The following is a 19373-nucleotide window of genomic DNA, read 5'->3' as shown; positions in this document are numbered from 1 at the left end:
GAGCAGCATTAAAAAAATAGATTCCTTGTATGTTCAATTGGACTTATTTTGACTATTATTTTTGATATTCTTAAAAATAAGTTTCAAGGTGACTTTTAATAGGATGTGAAGCCATTCTGTGGCTTGCCTTATTCTCTTGTCATTGCCTTTTGCAGAGCAGAAGTTTGTAATTTTAGTGCAGTCCAGCATATTTTTTCTTTCATGGATTGTGCTTTTGGTGTGGTATATCTAAAAAATCTTCACTATACTTAAGGTCATCTTGCTTTTCTCCAACATTATCTTCTAGGAGTTTTATACTTTTGTGTTGTACATTTAAGCCTATGATTCATTTTGAGTTAATTTTTGAGACAGGTATAAGGTTTGTGTCTAGATTCTTCTTCTTCTTCTTCTTCTTCTTTTTTTTTTTTGCATGTGGATGTCCAGTTGTTCTGGTACCATTTGTTGATAAGACTGTTTCTGCTTCATTGTGTTGCCTTTAGGGTTATATTTTTTAAATTGCATGTAAGTATTTTATGAATTAGAAGTCACCCTTTCTCAGAAAAAGGAGGGGTCATTGTGAATTGGGAAGTAATTCTAAAGTGTCTGCTATGTCACTTTCCCCCTATCCATTTTGGCATAGATAGAACATCTGTACTGAAATTTTAGAATGGTTCCCACACATAGGCCATTGGGGTTTTGTTGCAAAGTCTCCCAAATTCATATACATATAAGTGTTTTATCAACAGGAATGTTGAAAGTGTTATCATGTTGGTCCTTGACATTTTTGAACCAAAAGTGTCCTTACACTCACTGAGAATCATTGATGTTATGGAACGCTATTATACTTTGAGTCTTCAGACTTATCTCTTATTTGTCCTGTGACCTTCGTTCACATTTCACATTTAAATGTACATAAAATATACGTAATAGAGGAATATCAGTTCAGTGTATGTGAGTGAATGTGACACAAAGCACCAGCAGTTCTTAGCTACTCTAACATTTCCCCACTTCCTTTTCCTAAATAGAATTTTAAAGAAATTTGTTACTAAACGAAAGTACTTTCAGAAGTAATATTTGAAAAATCAAGGCTAATTCCACACATGTGAATTACATAAGCCCCAGAGGTTTTAATAGATAGGGTGTGTCTACAGAGATTCACAGTGGTTAAGATATGGGACTGTGGAGCCAATAGGGCTGAGCTCAGCAGCTCGGCCACCCTCCTAATACAGGTTTTCCCCATTGAAAATAGAGTCTGAAAGTGGAGTGTTCTATGAAAACTTTTATAAACTGAAATGGCATAAATGGAGAAGCAGTTACCACTTACTTATATGGAAAATTTTTTTGATCATTCCCAGACTGCAAAAAACCCTAACAATTCATGCCAAATAACACATACAACCTTTATTTCATTCACCATGATTGAAGTGCTTAGTTATGTCCAGTTTTACTCTAATAGTAAAACCCTTTTGAGCTCTCTTAGCCTTTTCTGATACCTTAGGACACATCTTGCTAACAGATGCACAAACTAAATTTAAATAAAGCAGAGATGCATACAGACACAGTTCAAAGCTATAACAGCTTGATGCTTGAGATGCTGAGTGTAGTTCCTGGGGAAGGAGCTTGGTGGTGTGCCATTCATTGCTTGGGGTGTGCACTACTGCCTCTGTTATGGCTCAGTGCAAAACAAATGCTGAACACTGTATTCGCTTTTCACCTTTTTTTGTAAAAGCAAAAATCCTCTTTGGATTTCTTTTGGTTAGAGAAAACAAGTACTAACTTAAGTCTTTCATAGAAGTATAAAAGTAAAGTGGTGTAAAGTAAACTGGATAGCTGGGGGAAAAAACTGTGTAAACTTAATGAGCAGCACACCTCCCCCATCTGTGAAATGGGGATAAAACTAGAGCCTACTTTACAGGGTTATTCTGAGTGGTAAATGAGATGATGCATGTAAGCATTTAGCAGAGTATTCAGCACAGAGTAGCAATGAATAAATGTCCATTTTTGTTTATACTTTGTCATCAAGTAGTGAGCCTTAATCACTAAACCTTAATTTAAATTCTGACTTTAAGACACAGACACTTATAACTTTACGAATGTCAACAGTTAGGAGTTCCTAATTCCACTTGGTTAAGTGAAATAGTTTATAAAAGTGAGCACAACATAGAATAATGTTTTAAGATGAACATTCTCTTCTATAGTGATTTCTTTCTAACACTTTGGATTTCTTCAAAGCCCAAACTTTGTTCTCCTACATAATAATAACAAAGATGTTCAGACATCTTACCAGAATGTTTATTCCATGCTTTCTAGCAAATTTTTAACCAGGTGCCATTTTAACTGTTGCCCTTCAGTCTGACTTTTAAAAATGAATTTCCCTACTACATTTCTAAGTCCTTTAAGATCAGAGAACCACATATTATACTTTATGTTCTCACAATACTCTAGTAGTAAAACAGTCAATAAATAGATGACTAAGTGATGTTTAAAAAAAAAAAAAAGAAAAGGTATGTTTGATTAGTAGAAGAAAATTAAATTTTTGTATTTTTTCTAGCCTTCTCTACATATATGATACTATTTTACTTAAAAACTAAATGAGTCTTCAGCCCTAAGAGATGTTTAGGATGGCTTAATAGAATTACAGATATTATACTTAAGTTATTAATCTGAATCCTACTAAAAGTGAAACTTTTAATAGATAAGACTTTGATCATGTGGCATTTTTAAGCTTTCCTTATAGTGTTAATAATTAAGCTTTTCATCCTTCTATAACAAAGTGTCAAGAGTGTTCTGGTTTTCTTTGGAAGGTTTACAATGTTTATGATCATACCCAGGCTAAGTTAACTCCAAAGCAAACATATTAGCTTTAGTGAAAAATGAGTATTTCAAACAGGCCTCTCATGTGGTGTTTTGTTTTGTTTTTGGTTTTTGCTGATTTTTACCTTTTTTCCTGTTATTTGCTCGTGGTTCCTTCTCAAACTTAGGAAAAAATATAAAGAAATTCATCTTAAGAAGTTAGAGCCTTGTCTTCAGCAAGTGAGTTCGTGTTTTAATAGAGGTTGTTTGGAGAGGGTCTAAAATAAATAACTAATGTTGGAATTTCAAGCACTATGGCACTCAGGCCTGTCCAGGATTCTTAAATCGGGTCATGCTTTTCAACAGGTTTGGCTCAGTTTCTAGGGAAGTATACACACAACATAAAAAAACATAATAGTGGCGTTAACTGGTATCCTGGCATGTTCCTTTTTTAAAAAAGCTATTTTTCAGTTGAGCTCTAATTCATACACAATAGAATTCACCTGTTTTAAAGTGTGCGTCAGTAATTTTTACTACATTTAGAAGGCTCTGCAACCATCATCACTATCTTATTCCCCAAAATCCCATATCCATTAGCAGCCACTCCTGTTTACCTCTGTCCCTAGACCCTGGCAACCACTAATCTGCTTTCTATTTCAGTGAATTTGTCTGTTAGGGACATTTCCTAAAAATGGAATCATAAGTACGTTATGTGGCCTTTTGTGTCTGGCTTCTTTACCGTAGCATAATGTTTCCTCAGTTCATCCATGTCATGTGTCAATAGTTTCTCTTTTTACAGCTGAATAATATTCCATTGGATATATAACATTTTATTTAGCCAATCATTAATTGATACTAGATTGTTTCTAATTTTTGGCCACCATGGATAATGCTGCTGTGAACAGTAGTTGCAAGTTTTTCTAAAAGCATGTGTTTTTAATTCTCTTGGTTATATACCCAGGAGTAGAATTGATGAGTCCTATGGTAATTATGTTTAACTTTTTTGGATGAACTGCCAAAATGTTTTACAAAAGTGACTGCACCAATTTACATTTTCATCTGCATTGTATGAGGATTCCAGTTTCTCCACACCCTCTCTGATGCTGGTTATTGCATTTTTTTTTCCCCCTTTTATTATTATTATAGCCATCCCTAGCTGGTGTAAAATTTTATCTCATTGTGGTTTTGATTCATATTTCCCTAATAACTAATGATGTGTTGAGCATCTTTTCATGTGCTTATTAGCCATTAGTATATCTTTGGAAAAAATGCCTATTCAAATCTTTTGTCCATTTTAAAGTTTCTTTATTTGTCTTTATTATCGAGTTGTAAGAGTTCTATCTTTTTTTTTCTTTTTTTTCTTTTTTAGGTGAGGCAACCCTTGGTTGACCTCACAGACTACAAGGACTTTGTCATCTTACAATCCCTTATTTTTATTTTTTTAATTTTTACACCTACAGTACCCGGTCTTCCTAGGTGGTCTCCCACCTGAGTACTAACCAGGCCCGACCGTGCTTAGCTTCTGAGATCTGACAGAATCGGGCCTGTTCAAGGTAGCATGGCTGTAGACAAGAGTTCTTTATGTATTGTATATACAAGTCTTTTATGATGTATGATTTACAAATATTTTCTCCTTTGGGTTGTTTTTTTTTACTTGTTTGGTAGGGCTGATATTCTTTTTAATTTCATCTATTTGTGTGATGTACAGTTAATAGGTTTTTTCATGTTTATTCATTTTGGCATTCTTAGAATTTATTCTCCTTAGTCAGGTGTAGTATTACTACTGCATTTGAGTTTCTTTTATGTAATTTAGGATTTTTTAAAGTATCCTTGAATATGAATAGTAAATGAATACTTATGTTAACTTTGATAGGGGTTGGTATCAATTATGTTGCATTTGTAACATGAATTGTGAATTTTTTCATATTTCTTATGAGCTCTGAACCTTGGGATTAAATTCCATTCCTTGAAAGTTCACAAGTGCTTGGATACTTAGTGTCTTTTAGAGAAATAATTTATTGACAAACCTTTAAATTTCATCCATGATTTTCTATTTCTTAAGATAGTTTTGTAATTTATATTTTTTATAGAAAGTCATGTGAAATTTAAAACATATCACTATATATTTGAACTTCGTAGTATTTTAAAAATGCTTCTTTGTTTTGCAGTATATGATAAAGGTCTACATTTACTCAAATACAAAAGTGCTTTTTAGCTGCTCTGTTAAATTCCCATTATGATTCCCACTGGTATGTTTTGTATCTTTAGACTTGCTGGGAAATTGTCTATTCTGAATGTTTATATTCTGCTACTCCCATCAAAAACAGAACCAGCTCATGGATTCATTTATCATCTTCACTCTTTCCAAATCATTACTTCCTGCTTTTTCCTTTAAATCTCTCCACTAAATGGAGACATAGAATAGGGGGTTGGATATGCAAGTCTGGCATTAGCATTGAGTGGTCCAGTCTTCAGTGCAGCAGGCCATTCTGGTGCCTACATCACATACTCCTGACTCACCTCTGATTTTTAACTCTAGATTCAAGAAACAGTACCATGTGAGCTCACAATCACCTCAGACTGATCTTCCTAGTGATAGTGGATCCCAGTGATTTCTCTGCTGTGGGAGCAGACCAGAAAGCAAGCATGGGCTGGAAGTGAAGGAAAGTTAATGCCCACAGAGGCAATTCTTCATCAGTGGGAGACAGGTGCAGATGGATAACAGCAACTCACCTCTTATCCTGTAGGCAGACAATTTTAAGACATCTCCAGTGTGTTTCTCAGAAGGTTTAAGCAGAATGAGCAAGCTCCTGTTGTCCTTAGGGATGACTTTGATGATATACCTTTCCTTATATTGGTTTTCTCTTCATCTCTGTTTTACTCTTCCTGCTCCCTCAGGTCATTTTCTAGACAGACGATTTGCACTCAAGTCCTTACTTCAGCCTTTGCTTTTGGGAGAACCTAAACTAAGACAAATGTCATTGGAGTACTTAGCATTTAAAGAGTTGATAATATTTTTAGGACTTGAAACTGGATGACCACCAAGGGAGTCTATATAGATACAGAACCAAGATCTGTGCTGTCACTATAATGTGTTAAGAGGTTGGCATAAATTGAGAGAACTAGGATCTCTTTGGTGTAGTTGACCATATTCTATTTCCCATCAGGGTTCCCCAGATCATCCTAAATGAGTTCAAGGAGGAAAAGAAATTGTTACAAGTCATTAGCAGAAACTAAGGAGATTGTCAGTTACTTTGGCATAGAGAACACTAGGAATACAGAGAAATAAGGAAATTACACAGAGGAAGTTAAACCTGCCACAGGATTGTGTGTTATGGGATTTAGAATCTAGCCAAGACTGTATGAGGAAGCTATTTCTAGGTTTGAAATAATGCCAAGATTTAATTTCCCTACCACTTTAAGCAACATCACTGTGGATATACATTTGTGATACATGTTGCCACACATCTCCTTGCACAACTTTTATTGACCTATTGATGAACAGAACCAAATATATAAAAACAATTGAAATTTACATACAGATCACCAGTATTCCTTTTCTGCATTGTTTCACCTTCCCCATGTTTGGTTATGAGCCATATTGAGCTTTCTTTTCTCATTCTCCCTCTAATTCCTCCCTCTGATTATAGAATGATCTAATGTTAGGCTTTCAGAGTTAAGTAAACCAAGTCTATGTGGGATGTTTGCATTTGTAGTCATTTCTAATTGTGGAATGAAAGATTTTTTTTCTGTAAAAGTAACTAGGCCTTTTTGTTGTTCCATAAATTATATTATTCTTCCTAAACTGAGATGGAAGAGAATTCTGATGATTTTTCTTTGTGAAGTTTCCTTCACAAAAGGGTGAGTCACACTGTGTATCTTCCATATGAAGAGCTTTTCTGTATCTAGAACAGTTCCGTCTACACTAGATATCTCTTGATATTCCTGTTTCTATTTAGAATATAGGAAGATACACACACACACACACACACACACACACACACACACACACACACACAAAACCTTTGGTCCTCTGGTGAAGATAAGAAAAAAAACTGGAAAGACTAAAAATGCTTAAAAAAAATACAGCTAGCAAAAATGAGTGAAATCAAGCAAGTCTTAGTGAACTGACTTCCATCAACTGTAACCGCTCATAGGTGAGCGAAGAATGTGGTAGTTTCCCTTCCTGGGGCACATGCCTGGTAATTGTTTTGGGTGGAGAAGTAGTACTTGCCATAAATGGAAAGACTGAAGAGATCAAGATAAATCATCCAATCCTCGAATGACAGTGTGGGCTTTTGAGAAGGGATGGGAATCTGACAGAGCGACAAAAGCAAAATAAAATCCTTAATTAAGCCTGATAAATCCATCTACCTTGAATTTTGCCTTGTAGTAGCAGTAGAGGAGGGATTAAAAGGCTTAGAAAAATGTGTAGTCCTGAAAATTATAATGGTTCTTGAATTGTGAGACCTTGCTGGAGTTGACTATAAAGGTACACTGAACCAAAAAATCTGGAACTCTGCAGCCCAAATTCTTCCTACTTCAAATTTTGATAAGGTCAAAAGGTGGCTGTGATTGGGGATAGGGAAATGAGGGGTTGATCACAGGTGAATTCAATGTGATTAAAGCTGCAGCCAGTCCCTGTTCAAATTGACTCTACTAGGAATCTGAATTATTATTCCTAACTGAGAGAAGAGCATAGACTCTGGGAAATAAGGAAAACTTAATACTATACATAATTCTCAACTTACAAACAGCATCTAGAATATTATGAAAAATTATGAAATATACAAAGAAATGGGAAAATATTGTGTAATTAAGAGAAAACAGTTAACAAAAGCAGATTTATAGATGACCCAATTATCAGAATTAGGAGACAATGATTTTAAAGCAATTTACAAGATAATATGTGAGGGATTGGGTATTTTAGGAGAATAATGGAAACTGAAAAAGAGCCAAATGCAGATTCTCGAACTGAAAAATACACTATCTTTAAAAAAACTGTTCAAATGTGCTTAACAGCAAATATATAGTAAGAAATAGAGTGCAGGAAATGGTAAATGAAATGAAAAATATGAAAGTCTCCTTTCTAGTTTTTCAGTTTATATAAATGACAGTCGATAGTGTAAAGCAAAAAAATAGGGGTTTTATAACATGTAGAAGTAACATATATGACAGTAGCATGACATATGGGAGAGAGTAAATGTAAGTATAAATTATACTCTTTTACATTTCTTAGATCATGCATAAAGTGGTATAATAGTTGAGGCAGACCGTGATGAATTAAGAATGTATACTGAATATTTCTAGAGCAGATCCCAAAAAAGTATAACTAAAAGGCCATAAAATGAGATAATATGAAAAAGAAAGCAACTTTATTTGAAGGCAGAAAAAAGAAAGAACAAAAAAATAGAAAATAAATAGTAATGTAATGGATTTAAATTAAGCCACACCAATAATTATTTTAAATATAAATGGACTAAGTGCAACATCAAAACATAGAAATTGTCAGATTGGATGAAATAGCAACACCCAACTATATGTTTCATACAAATAGGCACTTTAAATATAAAAACAAATTTTGTTAAAAGTAATAGATGGACAAAGAAATACCATATTAACACTTAAAAGAAGGCTCCTACGCTGTGGTGATATCAGGCAAGACAAAGACTATTAGAAGAGAAAAAGAACATCTTATGATAAAAGGATCCATTCTTCAAGGAGATACAAGAACCCTAAGTGTGTATTCACTTTATAACAGAACTTCAAAATACATGAAATAAAAATTGACAGAAATAAAAGGAGAAATAGACATATTTACACCTATGGTTAGATATCTCAATACTTTTCAGTAATTAGTAGGAAAAGAATGCCTTAAATTGGTAAGGATATAGATTTGAACGTCACTATCAACGAGTTTAACCTAATTGATATTTATAGAACACTATACCCAAGAGATGCAGAATGCAACATTCATGTGTACATCGAAGACTCACCAAGATAGATGTTATGTGAGGCTGTTGAAAAACTTCAGCATATTGCAAAGGTTTGAAATCATAGTATGTTCTCAGGCTATAGTGGAATTAAATTAGAAATTAGTAACAAAATGAGGTTTAGGAGATCCCCAGATGTTTTGAAATTAAGATAGTTCTGAATGACTCATGGGTAAAAGAATAAATCAAATGGGAAATTAGAAAATCTTTTCAAGGAATTCAACAAAAAGCAACATCAAAATTTACGAAGTGCAGCTTAAATCTTAAGAATTAGAATCAATTAAGCTTTACCCTGTGAGTCAGAAAAAGAGACAGTTAAATTCAAATAAATAAAAGGCAGAAAACAGAGAAAACTGAAGTCAATGAAATGGAAAACATAAGGAAATGAACAAGTATAAGGCTTCCTCTTTGAAAAAAATCAGTACAGTTGATTAACTTAGGAAGATTGATGACTTAAAACAATAGCAATTTATATTTCTTTTGAAGTTGTGAATCAGCATGTGGTCTTTCATCCAGGCTTCTTTGCTATCATGTTCTCAGGGTAGCATTCAAAGAAGGTAGAGTTGGAAATTGTAAATCTTCTTGAACCATAGGCACTGTTAACTTGCTCAGCAAACTTTTGACACTTGAGTTATATAAGCAAGTCACAAGTCCAGCCCAAATTCAAGGAATAGGGAATTAGACTTGATATGTTGATCTTAGGTGGTATAAAACATTATGGCCATGTTTCTTAATTTATGGTGGTTAAATCAAAAATAGTAAAGTGTCTGAAATTTTAGCCTACTTATAAGCTAGCTAGCTTGTTAACTTGCCAGAAAACAAGGCTGCCAAATCAGAAACAGAATTTATTACTACAAAAGCAGCAACCAAGGCAATATCTCGTGTCAATTACCTGAGCCTAAATCTTCACAGGGTGATACAACGAAGGTCAGATGATACCTGCTCAAGCAGTGGTGTGCATTACAGGAGAAGAAACCTAAATTAGGAAACTCCGATTTTACAGAGGACTAATCGTGACCTGTCTGTCTTCTCCTCTGGAGACAGACACCTTATTTTCACCCTGGAATTTAAGCAAATCTTCTCTGGAGAGAGGATGTTGGACTGTCTCAGTGTGGCTAAGCATTATCTTGGAATTTCTCCTTATACAAACATCTTAAATTGGCTATAAATGACATTGCTCAGAGGACCAAGACCAAGCAGAAATGTGAGATGTTCATGGAGAATCATTTTCCAATACAGTGTATCCTCTTGCACAATAATTTGCTTTCCTCCCATATACAAAATTTGATCACTCTCTTCTCCAAAAAGAGCCTACATTCTCATAACACTTGTACACAAATATTTTAGCGCTTTTGTATCTTATTCAAGTCACGTTTCCTTGGTCAGAGTGTTGACTGGAAAGTAGCACATGGGGACTCTGGGGTGATGGAAAGAGTTTGTATCTTGATTAATGTTGGTTATATAGATGTATGTATTTGCCTAAGGATCTGTCCATTTTGTTATGTCATTTATATGTAAAAATATAAAAATGGAAATTTCTGCAAATGTAGGAACTCCTCAGTAACTTCCGTATGTATGTCTACTACTTTATTCCATAGTAAGATTTTTTTAAACATGTTTAGGCTAACCATGGTTTAATATGAAATTTTGATTAACAGTGCCGATATTAAAGAAACTAGGCTTTCTATTGGATTAGAATTAAGCTAGGAGTTAGACATTGATATTGATTTTTATAGCTATAAGTGTGAAACAGCTATTTCATCAGTCTCCTTTCCTCATTTCTTGCCATATATGTTGTAGCACCTTTTATACAATAGTTACTGATTTGTCCTTCAGTATCAAATGCTCTTACTACGGCATTTATTTTTTCATTACATAAGTTTCTTATCTTCATGTTCTTATTCTTTTTCATATCACTGTTTTCATTGTTTACTCTTCATGTACTTATTAGTAATAGGTTAAAAATGTCCATAAAATGCCTCAGAACTAAACACAGGTACACCAGATATAGATTAGCAAACACCGTGATAGCCATGATCAAACAAAAATGATCTTACATAACCACTAAATACCATCTAATAGCTGCGGGCATGCCCGAGGACCTTTGTCCATTTCCACTTCTGAACTCATTTGGAAAGATTGCTCCAACATAAGATTTCTCTTAAACCTAGCCAGGTATAACTTGTGATCTCTTTAGATCAGTAGGGAAATATACTGTATTAAAAAAAAAAAAGCCTTTATAGTGATTTCACTTTTCAGTTGTTATAGTAATTCTCAAACTGAGAGTTTGTCACAATAATAGTAGAGGATGGGGAGGGAGAAAAAATAATGATTTAAGAATAGACGAAATAAGATTGACCATATATTGACTATTGTTGACTGTTGGAAAAAAGAATCACATCAGCATTTTGTTTTAGATGAAGAATCTTGCGTTTTATATCTAATCTCCAAAAGCAGAATCTCTAGAAGGTGTGGTAATCTATACTTTTGAAAAATACCCTAAGTGAATTTTATTTAGCTAGTTATACCATTGCACCCAGAGTTTCTTTTGTTTTCATCCTCATAAGCAGCTTCTTTATTGGTGAGAGATTTTGCTAGGAAAGCTTATGAATTGTTGCCTAAATCTCTTTATAAAAATTTATCAATGCACTCTTCTCTTTCTCTAACTAGATTATTTCCATCTGCCTACAAATCCACTGTTGTGACTCTTGATTTACGTTCTACCCTCACTACTGCTCCATTTTTCTAATATCTTTTGTAGTCAAACTACCTGAGTTGTCTGTATTTGTTATGCCAAGTTATACTCTTGAATCCCCTCCACAATAAGAGATCTTGTCAAAATAATGATTGACCTTTGCATTACTTACACAGTGGCAATTCTAAGTTCTTATTAACATAGATGATAATTTCTTCCTCCTTGAAACATTTTTTTCTTTTTACTTTTAGGATATCACAGTTTTTTTGTGTGCTTTCTCTGGACTCTGCTTCTCTTCAGTGTCTTTTGCTGGTTTTGTGTCTTCTTTCTGACTTATTTTTATAATACCTCAGGGTTCATCATTGGACCTGTTCTCTTTTCTGTCTGTAGTCATGCCCTTGGTCCTTTCATCTAATTTCATTGCTTTAAATATCATCTCTAAGCAGATGACTTCCAATTTTATATCCTCAGCTTGGATTTCTTTCTCACATCTCTGAATACGCATATCCGACTATCTATTCAGAATCCCACTAGGACATTCTCAGGTATTTCAAACTAAAGTTTCTAAACACAACCCTCTCATCTCTCTTCTCTCCAACCTGCTCTTTCCATAGTCTTATTTCATCTAAGTTTATTGGCAGTTTCATTCTACCAGACTATCAGCATATGTGGGAGTATATTGAAGGACAGATTTAGTGGCCATCTTTGCTTGCTACACACAAAAGATATTGTTTGTGGAGTATATTATATGTAGAATTTGTGGAGAAGATTAAACAATTTAGTAATCCTAAACCATTTAGCACAGAGAAAAATAGCCTGATGTGTGACTCTATAAAACTCTGAAACACATTTATTAATATCACTGAACTTTTAAGAAAAAGATTATTTATGATGTATATATTTTTAATTAATGCTATTGTTTTGGGTTTTAGGTTATCTTACTTTAGAATTTATTGGCTACAGGTATAGAAACCTAGCAATGGTTTAAGCAAATAGAAGAAGCAGGCATTAGTTAGCCTTGGTTCCACTAATTCTAACAGCAAGGGGCTATTAGACATCCACAGCTTGTTTTGTGGTTCTACTCTGTCAACCTTATTGATTGGTTTTTAATCCTCATGCTTGATGACTTATGGTCATAGGATGGTTGTTGCAGTAGACATAGGTTCACATCTGGCTTTGGATAAGGAAAGTGGATTTTTTTCCCCAGAAGTAACCCTCATTCCATCCCTAAAGCAGACTTCTGAGTGTATGTCATTGATATTAACGGCGTCATCTGCCTGTCCCCTGTCCACCCTTCTTGGAAAGCTCAAAAGTAGGTATTTAGCTGGGTCTGTTACCACTATGAGAGAATAATTCTGGAAAGAGGGAATAGAATCTGATAAGCATTCAAAGTTTCTGCCACATAGAACCGTCAAAAACTACTAAATTTAAATATAATTTATGATTAGAGTTTATTTGCTTGGAAAAACCTTGATTATTTCTCAGTAAGATCAAATAATGGTTTTTTAATGGTAGATAGAGGAGTCTTTGTTATTTGATATAGAGGAGGGCTCTCAGTAGTTTACAAATGTGTTAAGAATAATCCAGTGACTGGTTAACAGAAGCTGCCCATTTGTTTAGAAGTTAGCAAATTTATGTATGTTAGTTTACACTGGTGAATTTTTGAGAATTTTAACTTACGTTTCGAGGTAAATAAGAAATTGGATATTCCTTAAAATCATAAGGATCATTTTTTATTGTTAATTTTGTTTCTTTTTTTCTTTTGGTTTCCATAGAATGTTGGCTCAATTAAGAAACAGCAGGGAGATAAATTCAGCCCAGTGGTAAGTGCTTTTAATTTCTTTTGTTAGAAGGTATTTTGGCTTATTATTATACCTCCATTCTTGGCCAGCTCCTCTTCCTTTATTTGATTAGAACATTTCTGCATCTACCCATGTTGTCTGACCTGATAAAGTGGCTCTTACTTATCACAGCCTTAATTAGCAGTTTCCATGTTTATCACTTCTTGTTTAGACCAGGCTAGGCTTAATCCCTTTAGTTTACTTCCTTGTAGCATTGTGTAAGGGAGAATCTGTTTGGGTGTTACTCATTTATTTCTCTTTCATATTGGTACTTTCCTCCTCTGCCCTCAGTAATTAAGGTCCCCCTCCTTTCTTATCAATCAGCCGTTTTTAGTGTGCTAAATTGGGGTCCATCTTTGTTTTGGCTTGAGTCCCACTAAATTTAATCTGAGGCCTATAAAGTGCTCTCTTCACAGCCTCTGTCCATAGGAAGTTTTCATTTGAGATATAAACTCTGCAGCTTCCTAGAGCTAAGCATTTAATTCCTTTCCTGAATTCTTTGTCTCTTCTGAGAAGTTTTATGGTTTCTGACTGTCTGCAACATGATCTATTTATGATTTGCACTACAGAAAAGTCTTAGAGGTTGTTTTACCTTCATTTACAATTATTCTGCCCTGTAAAGTTGCCCTATACCTCAAATGCCCTTCACAGATGATAACATCTAAAATTAATAAACTCTTTTAAATCACATATGATAGTAACATTTCATATCCTTTATTTTAATAATTTATACTCCATAATCCATTATGATTTTTGGAAAATGGATATTTAGGCCATACCTTCTAAGTTTTTAGATTATATAACATGAATATTATATATTAAATAATGTATGCTTATATTATAAATTATATTATATATTATATTATAAATATAAGCATATATTACTTATAATGAAGTAGAATAGTAGTTTGAGATATCTCACCAGTACTGTCCCATAGAACTTTCTGCAGTGATAGCAGTGTTCTGTATCTTCTCTTATCCAGCACAGTAGCCATAGCCCTATTTGGCTATTGAGAATTTAAAATGTGGTTAGTCCATCCTAGAAACTAGATATTATATTTTATTGAGTTTAACTTGAATTTTAAAGTTAAAATGCCACACGTGTCTAGTGGTTACCATACTGGAGCTTCTTTTTATTGTTCCCAGTGTACCCCTAACTCATTATCAGTGGAAGTCTTAGAACTTCTTACAAATAAATTTTGTCTTTATTTTTAGAATCTTTTTTTTTTATTATAATCACAAGTATAAGCTAAATTCCCCTTTAGCAATTAAATTCTTATTAGATCAATAAAACTGCGTATTTTTATCTGTAAAACACATCTTTATATAAAAATAAATTATTACTAAGCATTCTGGATATATGTTGACAAAGATTTCTGTTATTGTTTTTATTAAAGGATAATTGATATATTAGTTTCAACTGCACAACATAGTGATTTGATATTTGTATATGTTACAAAATGATCACCACAATAAGTCTAGTTAACATCCACATATATTTCAAAATTCTTGTGATGAGAACTTTTAAGATCTATTCTCTTAGCAACTTTCAAATGTGCAATACAGTTTTATTAACTGTAGTCACCATCTTGTACGTTATATCCCCGCGAGACAAAGATTTTGGATAGAAACATTTAATGTTTGACATCGTAGTGTAGGGGAAGAAAAAATTGTACTCAACCTTACTTGGGTCCCTGACTGTGTCTGAAAATTAAACTAACAAAGACAGATTAACAGGAGAAAAGCCTAGAAATTTATTTAATATAAGTTTCAAGTGACATGTAAGCCTTCATAAGGACATGAAGACTCAAAGAAACTTAAACCTGAGTATTTTCATGCTAGGTTTGGTGAAGAGTGGACAGTCGTGTATAAATATGATAAGTCAAAGAGTATAAGGTAAATGTAGTAAACTGGGGGAATTTAGCAAGGCCCGTGAGGATTCTTCTCTCTTTGTCTTCAAAGATAAGTCTATTCCTTCTGCGTACAGGGAGTGCACCTCATCTGAGGGTTTGTGATCTGTTTCAGGGGAGAAGGGTAGGGCAAGGTCAGCATGACCTTCTTGCTTTTGCTGTTTTCTCAAACTCCTTCAGTTTAAAAGTCAATATATCAAAGAGCCATATTTTGAGGTGGTACGTCCTGAACCCCATAGTAGTTCGTTTTTGTAAACTCTAAAGAAATATGTAGTAAAGACCTATTGATATTTGAATCGTTTTGAGCACCTGAGTTCAAACATATCATTATATATTGAGAAGCAGAATAGTGCAGTAAGAGTGCAGAATCAGTTTCTTTATAGAAAAATAGGAATAATAGCTCATTCCTTAGAAAAATACAAGGATGAAATGTGAATATGCATATAATTTATCTAAAGAACTTTAGCACAGTGCCTGGCACATGATGATCGAGTGAGAATAGTCAGAACTTTTAAAAGATTGCAAGGGAAATGAATATTTATTGTTGATAAACACTTTAAGAATACCATATAATTTGAATTGGAAGAGTTAGAAGCAGTGCCTTGCAGAGCCATATTAGAGCCAGAGGCAAAAAAAAAAAAAAATCAGTAATACTGATCCTATTTTTATTTAAAAAGTAGCCATTTTGTTCATAAATGGGTTATTTTTAGTGATTTTGATTTTTTTAATTGCCTTAAAATATTTAATTACTAAGATTTTTTTGGTGCCTCCTACATTTTGTGCCTGAGGCACTTGCCTCTTTGGCCTCAACCTAGTCTTGGCCCTGCCTAGAAATCTAATACTTTAACAGTCTCTGCTTAGAGCAAGAATTTATCATTTTACAAAGAATTGATAACACTAGGCATTCATATTTATTGAAATAGGCTTTTCTTGGCTAATGTAATTTTAGCCTAGTTGGAATTCATCTATGTATGTACATTGTGTTCTAATACAATGAGCCTTGAGAATTTTCACTAGTTCAGAATCGAATCTTTCCCCCAGTTAGTTTGAAATAATGAAGTCTGTACATTCCTGATGCATGTTTATTCTCTAGTGTATAACCTATAACAATTATAAAGGTCTTTAGGAAATAAAAAGGTCTTTAGGAAATAAAAAGAACAATATACTTTGTTGAAACAAAATATACTTGGCATAGATTGGAATTTTGACGCAGAGAAGTCATAGGAAAGTTAAGAGTGATTTATTTTGATGGCTGGTTAGGAAGACCTGAAAATATCTCTGCATTCCCCCTTCCTACTCAAAACTGATAAATAGCTTTTAGTCAGAAATTAACAAAATATCTTTGTTGTATTAGGGGTTTTCTTGTTGAGGATGAGCAGACTCATAAAGTATTGTTCTTGTAGAAGCATACAATGGTTACGTAATGGATCATTTTATAAATTACAGAAGTGCTTGAGTTTAATTTGAAATTCAGTATATATAAATTTTTATAATACAGCAATGTTAAATGCATTTCACTGGGAGTAGAGGAGGAGGTGTTTATCTGTGATAAATGCGTTGGAATAATTTGTTTTGAAAAATTGTTACGTATGTTTTACTAAAGTTATTTTTATTTGAATATTGCAGTGTCTAAAAATGACTACAAAAAGAAGTTTGTTTGTGCGGTTGGTACCATGTCGTTGTCTGCGAGGGGAAGAGGAGACTGTCACTACTCTTGATTATTCTCATTGCAGTTTGGAACAGGTTCCCAAAGAGATTTTTACTTTTGAAAAAACTTTGGAGGAGCTCTATTTAGATGCTAATCAGATTGAAGAGCTTCCAAAGGTATGTTAATACTGTCTTTCAAGAATTGACTTTGGTTATATTTATTCCTAGAAATATATTCACAATGTCTCCATAATGCTGCCGATACATATGTGTGCATTGTTTCCATTTTTTGGTTTAATTTTATCTTAGGGTATTCAGTGTAATTCAAATATTTTTAAAATATTTAAATATTTGTGTAAATAACAAACTTTTGTATTTAATTCCAGTTTTGTTATAGCCACGAAGGTAGATAATAAGACTGCACAGTTTCTGCAATCAATGGATTTAACTAGACAAAGAACTAAAATTACATTTTCTTTTTTCTAGTTTTTATAAGACATTGATCTACAGTATTGTAATTGAGAATAATTTTTTTTAGTTATCACATCATACCTTGATTGTTAAATAGCTTTTTAAACGTAGTATTCTGTTTGCCCCATTTCAGTTTGTTTGGAAAGGTATTGGAGAAACAACTACAAGGAGAAAGTTGGTTTGCTGCTGTGAAACCATCTTGCATTATCAACTTCTTAGCTAAAATTTTTCAGTGGCTACTTTTTTCCCTTAAACCTTAATCTCACTTCATCCTCTACTCAATTTTTTTTTTAATGGAAAAGCTGCAATAGCTTTAATTGTTAAAACTGTTTACCATCCAAACAGCAGTGTTTTTCAAACATGGGTAGATACTCATTGGTGGTTTAAAGATTAATTTACTGTGTGTGACATTTCCACATAACAAGCCGTGATTTGGAATGGCAAATTTAGAAAGTAAAAATGTAGGACACCCAATTAAATTATAATTTTCAGGTGAAAATAATTTTTCAATATAAATATGTGTTACATAATTTATAGAACATACTTTTACTAAAAACATTGTTATCTGAAATCCAAATTTAATCAGGCATCCTGTGTTTTATCTGGTAACCCTAACTATAATGGAATAGAATATAAAGTGTTGCATGTATCCACAACATGGATGGACCTTGAAATAATCATACTGAGTGAAATAAGCCAGACAGAAAAGGTTGAAAATCACATGATATCACTTATATGTGGGATATAAACCTAAAAGCAACAAATGAACAGGACAAACAAACAGACTCAAGGACATGGACAATGGACTAGTGGTTACCAGAGGGGAGAGCGGGCAAGGGGGAGGGGGAAGAAAAGAAAAAAAAATAATAAAATGTTTAAAAAATAAAATAAAATATTAAAAAAATAAAGTTGTATGTATTCATTGTTACATGAAATCTTTGTTTTAAATTTGTGTGTGTAAACATATTGGATGGCAGTGTTTTTAAAAAGGCTTTTCTTCGGTTGCCAATGGTAAAAAATTTTGAAAGCCGATTCCATCCAAGTTTGTCTTACAAAGCAGTAGTCCCTGACCTTTTTGGCGCCAGGGACCTTTTTGGCGCCAGGGACTGATGCTCCTATGAGAATCTAATGCCTGATGATCTGAGGTGGAGCTGAGGCTGTGATGCTAGTGCTGGGGAGTGGCTGCAAATACAGATGAAGCTTTGCTGCTTCCAGTCATCTTTTCCTGTGCTGCCTGGTTCCTAACTACAGACCACAGACTAGTATCAGTCTGTGGCCCCAGGGTTTGGAGACCTCTGTTATAAAATCTGTACATGGCTGTGGATAAAATATTAAAGGTTGTGGATTATATGTTTATGAATTACTTCTCGAGTTGTGATAGGGTGCTTTGTAAATTACTGTTTCCTTATATGTGTTGCTCTAAAGCAAATAAAATTTATCTTCCTTAGCCGGTTCTCCTATAGATCATGGAAGACAAAGCTTAGTCTTTTTCTCTAATCACAACCAGTAGGGTCTCAGTCGGGGATTGTGTTGAAAAGAGAGGCTTGGTATGATAGTGGAAATAACCGAAACACTTACCATATCTAAAAAGTTTCCTTTTTTGGAAGATTGTTCTTCTCAAATAGGGCTTATTCAATACTGTCCTGACAGTACTACTTTTTTTTCCTAAAGATTTTACTTTTTTAGAACATTTTTAGATTCACAGCAAAATCTAGAGGAATTTCCATATACCTGCTTTGTCCCCACATATGCATGGCCTTCCCCATTATCAGCATCTCCCACCAAAGTGGTACATCTGTTACAGTTGGTGAATCGACATTAAAAAAATCGTAATCATCCAAAGTCCATAGTTTACATTAGGCTTCGCTCTTAATATTGTACATTCTGTGGGTTTGAACAAATGTATGACATGTTTTCATTATTATGGTATCATACAGAAGTATTTTCACAGCCCTAAAAATTCTGTGTGCTGCTTTTTTTTTGGTGGGGGGTGAGTTTGGAACTCAAGTGGCCATATATTTTGGTTAAATATAATTTTAAGTCA

At 33.7% G+C, this 19373-nt stretch overlaps 1 protein-coding gene and 1 pseudogene across 7 annotated transcripts in view; one reads left to right on the top strand and one right to left on the bottom strand.

The window, feature by feature from the left end:
• The window catches only part of ERBIN (erbb2 interacting protein), a 95568-nt gene that overhangs the window by 17298 nt on the left and 58897 nt on the right, over positions 1–19373 (top strand). For all 7 annotated transcript variants that reach the window (XM_011371072.2, XM_011371066.2, XM_011371071.2 and 4 more), the window contains exons 2-3: positions 13236–13283; positions 16838–17035. In XM_011371072.2, coding sequence (XP_011369374.1) covers positions 16847–17035 — 189 coding nt within the window. In that variant the 5' untranslated portion in view covers positions 13236–13283; positions 16838–16846. The remainder of the gene's footprint in view (positions 1–13235; positions 13284–16837; positions 17036–19373) is intronic.
• On the bottom strand, positions 4224–4342 carry LOC111746305 (annotated as a pseudogene).

Source organism: Pteropus vampyrus, unplaced genomic scaffold (genome assembly GCF_000151845.1).
Source record: "Pteropus vampyrus isolate Shadow unplaced genomic scaffold, Pvam_2.0 Scaffold182, whole genome shotgun sequence".
In the NCBI taxonomy this organism is placed as follows: Eukaryota; Metazoa; Chordata; class Mammalia; order Chiroptera; family Pteropodidae; genus Pteropus; species Pteropus vampyrus.
This window is presented reverse-complemented; position numbering and strand designations above follow the sequence as displayed.